Raw genomic sequence first — 11,021 nt, 5'->3', positions numbered from 1 at the left:
ACTCACACAAGGACAATTTCAGAGACACCAATTATCCAAACCAGCACAGTGGGAGGAAGCTGGAGCACCCAGAGAGAACCCATGCAGACACGGGGAGAACATGCAAACTGCACACAGAAAGGCCAGGGTTTGACTCCACGAACTTCTTGCTGTGAGGTGACAGTGCTAACCACTGCACCACCATGTTTCCTCTCTGCAGAAATGTCGAGTGCAGGCAGACAGTTCGCAGGTATTTGCGCAGTGATCCAGATGGCGCCCGCTTAGACTTGAAGCTACAACATTAACAACAACAACAACAACATTATTTAAAAAGGCAAATTATTTTTTTCTTCAATTAGTAGTTTTGCCCACAGCACCGTTGCCCCCGGTACCAATGGCGTCTGTTTTCAACAGGCTAATGAGAAACAAAATCACTGCCTGGATTCTGTTCATATTCTTTTACAAGTTATTTTTGTTATCGATTCATTCAGTGATTTTTGTCTCAGACTAATGGTTTAGTTAATGAAACTTCAGACAATATAGAAAAATGTTCATCCAATTTTACCAGAGTTGACTTTGCTGAATATCTTTTTCAGTCCCAGGCCAAAAGATAAAAAACAGAGAAAAGAGATAAATATTCACAACTGTGACTCTATAGGACTTGTCTTTGGCATTTTTTGCTTGTAAAATGACAAACAGTTAATTGATTGTCAGGTTGTAAATAGGTGTCTAATTGTTTCAGCTGTGCAGAAAGGCTACGTTTCTGGACGCCACAGGCAGATGATCAGGGTGGATGGTTGGTGAACAAAGCACAGCACTTTGACACTAGAAATATGGATTCACATCCTGAATGAAACATCCAAAAGGTTAGGGAAAGATTGTACGTGGGTACGTGATACTAAAGTAAACAAGTCTTCTCTCACTATTACAGTTTTTCTCGATTGCTTAAATACATTTCTTAAAATTACGCCTCTTTTTCTCGAAACTCTAAACACAAATCCACAACTTCTCAACCAATTTCCCAAACATCCTATTTTCAGGTCAAAATGAAGCTCTCCACTTAAAACCATTCAATCTTGCAGAAAAATCAAATCAGACATGACACACAAGCCCTCAGAAACTCCTCCTCCTCCTCCTCCTCCTCCTCCTCTCTTCTTCTTCCTATCCCTTCTCCTCCTCTTACTCCTACTGTTCCTCCTCTTCCTTCATCTCTTCATCTTCTCCATACTGATCTTCTTCCTCCTCCTTGTGTTTCCACCTGGGTAACTGTGTGCTAATTGACCCTTCGCTAAGCCACGCCCCGAATACGCAGCTGTCCAATCACAGCGCAGTATAGGACTCTCTCTAATTGAGGTCCGACACTTTCATGGCTGCACTCCATTGACTCTAATGCAAAAGGAGTTGTTTTGTAGCTTTTTTTGGCTGTATTTTTCTAAGATATGATCAAACGCTGGGGCCCTTGTAATAATTACAGTCGCAACCCAGAGAGGTTGAAAGGAGAAGTACGATTTACTCTCTTTCCAAAACCTGAAATAAATCCAGAATGGATTGTTCCTAATGTTAGTTAGCTAACGCTAGCTAACTTCCTACTGAATGTAACGTTATAAAGCCCTACTGTTCTGCTTTTTAATGTAATAATGAATAGAGGACAACCCAGCCTACCCAGCTTGACAGGAACAGTGTTGTTGTCGTTCATATTGTTGGCTTTTGTCTCAATCGTCGGGGGATGTGGTAGAAGGGTCAACTGAGCTCAATCTGTGCTGATTGAGTGAAAAATATTGAATGTTAGTGCTTTCTCAATGCACACATGGTGTAAGCAATGAGAATTTAACAGAATAAGAAAACATTGACCTGCCGGTGACGGAGGAGGAAAGGTCATCAACCAAAGTTTCTGTACAAAATTTCACTACAATCCATCATATTTCAATATGGACCAAAGTAGTGGACTGACCAACATTTCCATCCACAGAGCCATGGGAGGCCTAAAAATTAAATTATTATAGAGCACAGTTCTTATCACACTTAGATCTGTCCTGCCACTGATGCCCCTTCTGCTCTGGATAAATCATTTTGGATAACACGTTAGGAAAAGGCTTGTATAAGTAATAAGGTTTTTTGTCTTTTTAATGCAAGCAAACAAAAAAATTTTTTTGAGAGCATATTTATCACACTGCAATAAAAAGTTTGTAATTAAAAATAAACAGGCCTTTTTTTGTGTCACAGAAAAGTTCTGATTGCTAATATGTCCTCTTTGAAGACAAAATATTTTCCTTGCGAGTCAGAAGTAGAGATCCAGTAGATCTCTGGAAACATTCCAGAGATCCAGAGATCCTGCGATCATAAGAAACATATGTCCCTGTCCCTGTGTCCGAAATCACCCACTACTCACTATGGTGGACTATATAGTGAGAGTTATTATACCCTATATAGTCCACTCAATGTATCCCAGAATGCATTTTGAAAAGTAGTGTACAACCGATGGTCACTAACCAAGCCATATATACCATCATGCATTCTGCTAATAGAAAAAACTGATTGGCCGACGGCAATGACATAATTAACGGCGCTGAAATAACGATCGGGGTAGTGTCCGAAAGTGTTTTAATAATGCGAGTGAGCTCACTATATAGTGCTCTACACACAACTCTTTACATAGGGGGTAGGGAGTAGTGAATGAGTGGGGATTTCGGACACAGCCATAGTCACACCTCAGGGTCAGAGGTTACCCTCTTAAAGTGACAGAACACTTGTAGGAAAGCTGCTATTGACATTTTAACTCAAACCCAGGGGTTATATACATAAACAGTATATAGCATTTTATGCATATGCTCCTTTCCAGGGGGCGCCACTGGGGTGGCCACCCATTTTCTTAGGGTGGCCGTGGCCCCCCCTGGCCCCCCCCTTGGTGGCGCCATTGCTGATAGAAGGCAGCTATTGATGAGCTGGTTGTTTTTTTACCTCACTGTATAAGTTTCACAATACCTGTGTATTTGCCTGAGAAGACCTCAGAGTTTGAAACATTGCAATAAATGATACTGCCTAGGGGGATTCATAATTACGCATTGTGCAGGTCATTCTTAATTTTTCACTCTAAGCCCTTTCATTCAGCACTATGCCCACAGGTTTGTTGGATGTGCACACGTTCTTGTGTGTTTGAACTAGAATTACAGTATATCAGAATGTGAAATTTAACATTTCCAGTCAGTATAAAAGACAAAAGGAGTGGAAATTTATAAATACAATTTATTGCAATGTAAACAATGTGTTATTTTTAAAATATTCACAAATGTGGACATGTAGTAAACACATTTATTCAAATAAATAGACTGGGCCCGTGCAAGTGGTAACAGCTACTGTATGTCCGGCATAGGTTCAGAGCACTTAGGAGTCCATAGAGTGGTAGGGAGAAAGGGGGATAAAGGTGGGCTTGTTACTTTTTTAATAACCATTTTGAACATAAATAAACAATATTAGCCATGACGGTCAGCTATGTTTAGGAGCAAAAAAAGGGTCCTAAAAGCCAAATTCAAAAGCTGTGAAACTGCCAACTGAAAGCAGTTCACTGCATTTGGAGGTGGCCTTTAAGGCAATTACCTACTTTACTTAAAAACATAATTATGCTAGTTGTGAAATGAATTAGATTTTTCAAATATAGCCCAGGGCTGCCATGTCAGATGCGACGGTTCTCAATCATGGCATCATTTAAGCTACAAACAAATACAGCCATAGCACTCTTTACTGATGGGCACCAGCCTTCCACCAACACTTTGGGTCACAAATGAAAACAGGATCTTCATGCCAGGGTGCTGGAGGTAAAGCCGGTGCAGGTCCTCCATCATGTTGACCAGCTTCACAATGCTGACCTCTCCCGTGCAGCTGCCGCCACAGTGGATGATGAGGACATCCAGTGCTGCACTTCTTCGCAGGGAGGGGAAAAGAAAGGGAGAAGCCAGTCAGACTAAGAGACATCCGGCAGGGTGAAGATGCTTCCTAAGCTCTCTGCAGCTCTCTGGCTCTCATGCTGCACCAATGATCTAGAGTGAAACTATGGGAGGAAAATAAACGAGTATAATAAATGCTTCTATGTCACATCTAAAGGAGAAAACATAACAAGGCAGCAACACCTCAAAATATCTAGATAACAGTCTATATTTCCAATGTAATATCAGCAGTCTAAAGTCTAGTTTATGCTGTGGGACCATAAACTCCATTTACCACAGTCACAGAAAACTAGTTCTGCTAGATATCATGTACAATGCGTTAAACATGAGCAGCTAAAATTTACCTAGCTAGTCATGTCTGATGCACTACCAGTCAAGCTTCATGCTAAGACGGCTAATGTTAACTAACTATTATACATGTCATTTTAAAAAAGGAGACAGCGATAGACTCTGTGGCCTGGCCAATGGTAAATATAAAAAATCATTAAATTATGCCATACTACATTTAAAAGAATTTCTACTGAAATGAGCAACATAACGTCAACTTACCTTCATCTAGCCTGTACACGTTACAACTGAGTGCTGCTCGGAGTTGGAGCGGTCAATTCAAACCCATGATTGGTCAGTCAAACCCACCAATAGAATCTCTTATTTTCACCATTTTTGGAGTAGTATGTAGCTGCAGTACCGGAGGCTGCCGTTTCAGGACCGCAATCCTAGGACCGGAACTGCATTTCTACGACCCTAGTTTACTTTGATACTGCCAGCTAGCTGGCTGGCTAGCAAGCTAGCTATGTTACTCTTGACACCCCCTGAAGCCAATTACCCTTACCACAACCATCACAGAGTGTGTGCCTAAACTTAAGTTATGGATTATGTGCATGTCGACCGGTTAACCCCACAGCTGAGCTAGCAGCCAGGGTTAACCTCCTTCGCGTTGCTGTGCATTACCACCACCACTCCACTAGATGGCATTGTCACGAAAGAACTACAGTCCTAGAACTGCGGTCCCAGGATTGCGGGGGTCCTGAAACTGCAGCCTCCGGTACTGCAGCTACATAATATTGCATTTTTGACTTGCAAAACTTTTCAAATTGCAAAACTTTCTCACTTGAAAAATGCTTTAACCTGCAAAACTTGCAAGGAAAACTTTTTGACTTGAAATCAAAGAGAACATATAAGCAATTAAAACTTTTTTGTGACACAAAAAAAGTCCTGTTTATTTTTGTCATTGCAGTGCGATAAATATGCTCTCAAAACATTGCTTGCATTAAAAAGACACAAAAATACCTCAAGTGACTTGAAAAACATGTGTAGTACAATGACAATTCCACAAGAAAGCAGCACTGGATTACAACTGAACACTACACATGGGAATATGACAAAAAATAACCTTTGTTGTAGTTCTGAGTCTGTGATAATTGTGTTTTGATAGATAGCTTGTGTCATATAACGTAAGAAATTTAAGTAGCATACTCAAATAATGAAATTTCACCAGAACGTATCTCAGCAGTTATTGAACACAATGGAATCGATGTTTATAATTTTGTTGTTATTGTTTTAAGACACAGAGAGCTTCTCCTCAGTGTTCTGGGACGACTCGACTCAGGAGAGGAGGCTGCTAGTGTGTCGATCTTCCTCAGATTGGATGAAACTGGTTTCACTTCCCTCTCTGAACTCAGTAACCATGGCAACCGATAGGCATCACTGCTGAACCATGACAGCAGATGGTTTTCAGGACTAAAGATAAAAAGTAGTAACAGGCACAGTTTTCCTCTTATGTATTTTCTTTATTCTTTAATTAAATATTTCACATATAGTGAAGACTGTAAGGCTTTTATTGTTTTAACTGTCTTAAATATTTCCTGTCTCAAGCAAAAACCTCCTACATGAAGATGGTATGTTTGTCCATTTCATGTACCTAAGAATCAACAATGAAATATTGAAATGACAATGTTAACTACTGAACTACTTTTTCTGTCACGATCGTGGTGTGGAGGCAGGTTGGAGGACCCAAACGCAGGACACAGAGCCGAGCAGGTATAGTTCAACGAAGGGTTTTAATATAACCAAAAGCGAGCACACTTACAGGTGAGTGGCTGAATAACAGAAATCCAAAAGTACAGGGAGACAAGACAAGCAAGGCTGGTTACAGGCAGGCAGAGAGTACACACACAACAGATGGGGGGTAACATGAACAATGACCAGGCAAAGACAAGACAGAAACACCAGGTATATATACACAGGGACTAACGAGCAGGGCGGGAGCAACACAGGTGAAAGACATGAGACTTACGAGGCACAGGTAGGGAGAGAGAGAGAGAGAGAGAGAGAGAGAGAGCGCAGGGGAAAACAGAGACAGACATGCAGAGGGATCACTGGGGTAACAGACATGACAAGGGTTACCGAACACTAGACGAAAGACAAGACAGACCCCCAAAACCCAACAGACCAAAATAACACTAACTAAACACAAAAGTGCAAGACCAAGGATGGCCAACCGGCAGAGTGTGACATTTTCAAACAAACTGATAAAACAAAAAACAAAAAACAACATGTCCCTGTGAACACATCACATTTTAAATATCAGACACAAAATGTGAGTATTGATCCATTGCTAGACAGAATCATCAGAGTAATCCAAGTTCCTGCTGGAGTCAGTCAGAGCATTTCCATAGAGAGCCACTTTGCATCAGCAGCACCATGCTCCAGTGCTCTGGGAGAGTTTATAGTCCTGAGAGTTGAACACTGGATGACTGACAGCTGTCCTTCATGACAACAGAAGCCACAGAAATCCTCCTCATCAAAAACATGACTTTGATCTGCGTCCTCATCTGGACTCTTCTCTGCTGCTGCTTCACAGGTAAAGTCCAGAGAATCAAACTCCTCTCCTCTATGAACATTCGTCCCTCTGAAATGAAGCCCACAAAACCATGACGCTGCTTTATGTTTTTGTCTCTGTATCCTCAGAGTCCAGAGGCCAGGTCACAGTGACTCAGCCTGGAGCAGTGAGTTCTGCTCTGGGAGGCTCCGTCTCCATCAGATGTAGGACCAGTCAGGATGTTCGTGTTTGGAGCAACTACCACCTTTTAGCCTGGTACCAACAGAGAGATGGAGAAACTCCTAAACTCCTCATTTATCGTGCTAGCACTCGAGCATCAGGGATTCCAGATCGTTTTACAGGCAGTGGATCAAACTCTGACTTCACTCTGACCATCAGTGGAGTCCAGACTGAAGATGCAGCAGTTTACTACTGTCAGAGTCAACACTATATCAACAGTCAGTATGTGTTCACACAGTGAAAAAGCGTTGTACAAAAACCTCCCTCAGTCAGACTGAACAGAAACTGAACTGACTGCTGCAGCTGGAAGCTACTGCAGAGACTGATACACTTCACTGAGGACACACACACACACACACACACACACACACACACACATACATATCATTGACCTTGATTAAACAAAACAAGGTCAATGATAAAAATATATTGTTGAATAATAAATTAGTTTCTCCATCACAACATCTCACCATCCATTCATATCTTAATGTGCCATTCTCTTGTCTTATTTGCCAAGTCATCCAAAGGAGCCACCCTGGGACCGTTAAGAAGAAAAGTCTCTGTCATGACCTTTTACCTCAGTCTCAGGCACAGATCAGCATCAGAAAATCTCATAATCAAAATGGCTCACATTTACATGTATATAATTTAATTATAACTGCATATACTTTTTATGAAATATATGCAATAACACATGTTCTTTTACATGCACCTCAAAACTATAGACTGTAAATAAAAAGCTCAAAACCAGACAAGTGAATCGAGATCAAAAGTTCATTCTTAATGGGACTATATGTAAGTTTTTCAATGAAATTAATCCAGCTTCCATTGCCTTATTGTCAATGGGCTCAAAACTCAGTTAGAAACGAAGCACAAGCCTGTTTTCTCTCCTGGTTGCATCAGACACTATTCTGCTTTTAATGTGGGGACAGCTCTGTTCGCGCTCCTGAGCCTCTTTCATACTACAGCAACAACACGGCAGTTAAAGACATGCATTCCACTAACACCATAAAACCACCGACTCACAGTAAGGATACAAAACAACAATAAAGGCTTATGTGCTGAAGGCCATCAGACCAAACAGGTTCAGATGATGTTTATCATAATGGTGACACCTCTTTGTTTTGAGTTAAAACAGGCAGAGTACGAGTGAGGAAACTGTGGTGAGGTTAGTTTATCTGCATTCTTGGATAAATGAGTCTCCTGTAGTAGGACAATGTCTGCTTGCACATTATTTAGATTAAAACAATTTAATCTCTTTTCCCTTGAACCAACTCCGCGAACATTCCAAGAGGTGAGCTTAAGTGTGGTCATCATTCAACTAAGCTTGATTTATACTCCTGCCTAGGATCTATGTGCGAAGCTACCCTGTAGGCTACGCACGTAGCCATGCATTTATACTTGTGCATCTCTTGTCCGTCTCTTTCACGAATTGTATACGTGTGGCTGGTGTAGCCTTTTCAAATGATATCGACCGAATGGATCACATTCTGATAGTGAAACGAGTCATTTCGCTCAGGTTGTGATGGTCAAATATATTGATCCACGAGTTCAGCCACTGTTTTGGCCGCTAGTAAAAGTTACTTCAAAGCACAGGACACTTTCTATCGGCTCTGAGGTATTGTGAGGCTACGCAGCCGACAAATCACAGTACTTACGGTTTGCGTTACCTCGATGTGTGGTTACATTTTTGAAGAAGTGCACGTCAGGCTATGGCGTAGGTGACAGTGTAGGGTAGGGGGCTACGCAGAGGCTACGCCATCAATTCGTTGCAGAAGTATAAATTATACTTAAGGGATGTAGTGTAGGCTAGTGTGTGTTGTATCCTTGTGTGTGGTGTGTGTGTTGTATGCGCCTGTATGTGTGTGTCTATGTGTGCATGTTGTATGCACCTGTGTGTGTGTGCTAGCGATGTGCCCGAATTAAACAGCATGAAAATAGCGCGGCTGATCAACGTGTAAACGGAGGAGAAAGAGCACCATTAACAAAAGAAAGAAACAGTGAAACAAAACAGAGGAAAACCCACAAAACATTATCAGACAGTCTAGTCAGATAACCACAGTGTTGAGACGTGAACTGTATTTTATAACTAGGCCTATTAACCTGCCATCTGTCACGGAGAAATTAACTGAGAAGGAAAGAGGGAAAAAATTATTGCATAGTGATAAAGTTCACCCGTTGCTGGATTTGGATCTTAGTGGAAAAAACAGAGTGGTGTCTCTGTCGCGGTACAGCTGGCCATCAAACGTAAAGTTTATTCATCATCTGCAATAAGCTTCTTTCTTATCAGGAACAGAATCTCCTGGGGAAACCGGTTGTTCATGCTGCAGTTGGTTCCTCTCAGCTCCCTGCCGCGGCCTTTAACCAGTTCCTTCTGCTTGAAGTGTTCAAACTTCGCGACCATGGGCCTGGGTTCTCCCAGGCGGTGCACTCGATCAAAGGCAAGCGTCCGGGAGCTTCAGATGATTTTGAATGAAGCTCCTCTGGGGCTTCATCCGCCTGCTCCGGGACAGGCCCGCTGTAAGGAATTTTGGACAGGGGGACAACATTTTCCAAACTGGGCCCCTCATCAACACCCAATCCAGCACCACCTCGACCAACTTCTTAGTTCTAAAACAAACAAGGGCAATTTCATAGAAGCTCTTGGCCATTAGCCTTATAGTGACACAGATGGAGTCCCTAACAATCATTTAACTCATAATAACGGGCGTCTTTAAATAAAGGTCAGGTTACTGGAGTCATATACATAGACTTTCGAAAAGCTTTCGATACAGTTAACCATCAAATTTTGTTAAATAAACTTCTTTCTTTTCATTTGTCCTTCTCTGCAATAGATATGTTTAAATCATATTTAAGTGACCGATCTCAGACTGTAAGAATCGGCTCGGTAACATCACAGTCACGAGTGTGTTCTATGGGAGTTCCACAGGGCAGCATCTTAGGTCCTTTACTTTTCCTTATGTACATTAATGATCTTCCTAATTTTTTGATGTTTCTAGTACTTTGTTATATGCTGATGACACTGTCATTTTTTTGTCTGGCTCAGATATTGATACAATTAATTACAAACTTAACTCAGACCTATATAGTATCTGGGAGTCTCTCTTGACTCACATCTTACTTATCGTGACCATGTCCAAATTTTAACCAGAAAGTTAAACCAAAAGTTATTTGTTTATAGTAAAATTAGACCATATTTACTGCATTCTGTTTCTAAAACATATCTTCATCCCATTATATTGTCCACTCTGTCATATTGTTTACCTGTTTGGTAACTCACAACAAATGAGATCCTTGAACCTGTAGCGAGACTCTACAATAGAGCCTATAAGATTCACAACAGGCTTCCAGGCTGGACTCACCACTGTGTTGCATCTTTGAGTAATGCCTTGACATTTCAGAACTATAGAATAAGCCATGGTTTGTGTCAGGTCGGTTTTTCACTGTCAAGTGTTTCTTTTAACTGCGAGGTGTCCACACTTGACAAGGACCAGACTTCGGATTTCACTCAGAATAATTTATTTGAATAATTGAACAGGAGTTGAACAGTATAGGTGAAAAACCTTTAAACACAGAAATAAAAAGCATTTTGAATAAACAGGTATTTCCACAGTAAACACAAGTCAAGGTAAATATTTCAAAAACGGTAAGTATATTTAAATTCAATATTATTCTTCACATTTCACCAAACTAATTATGCATTTTAATTAATCTTTAACAAACCAATTTTGGCTTACTATTTAAGCATTCTTTTACACAAATTAGGTAGAAAACCCACACATTTTAACCATATATATCCATGCATTTGAACATAGTTTCTCCCTCTCTTCAACCATGCAGCGACAACTTTAACACACCCATATTACACCTAAACAGAAAAGATTTAAACAACATTCAAGTGAGCTTACCGATAGCCCGTCAAAATCAAAAGTCTCATTCCCCGCAGTGGATGTGTGCTGCTCATTCCGTCGTGTCAGTCCCTTTCCACCAGCCAAATGACTGCGTTATATGCTCCCGCTGATTGAAGTGTGTGCGAGCTT

At 41.0% G+C, this 11,021-nt stretch overlaps 1 gene segment (V, D, J or C); it reads left to right on the top strand.

Moving 5' to 3' along the window:
- Positions 1-6,731: 6,731 nt before the first annotated feature.
- On the top strand, positions 6,732-7,263 carry LOC119907340. The segment is given in 2 exon segments: positions 6,732-6,783; positions 6,891-7,263. Coding segments are annotated over 2 exon segments (384 nt in total).
- Positions 7,264-11,021: the final 3,758 nt, after the last annotated feature.

Source organism: Micropterus salmoides, unplaced genomic scaffold, assembly GCF_014851395.1.
Source record: "Micropterus salmoides isolate LMB-PRFRI ecotype aquatic unplaced genomic scaffold, ASM1485139v1 Ms_hic_scaffold_17, whole genome shotgun sequence".
Classification (NCBI taxonomy): domain Eukaryota; kingdom Metazoa; phylum Chordata; class Actinopteri; order Centrarchiformes; family Centrarchidae; genus Micropterus; species Micropterus salmoides.
This window is presented reverse-complemented; position numbering and strand designations above follow the sequence as displayed.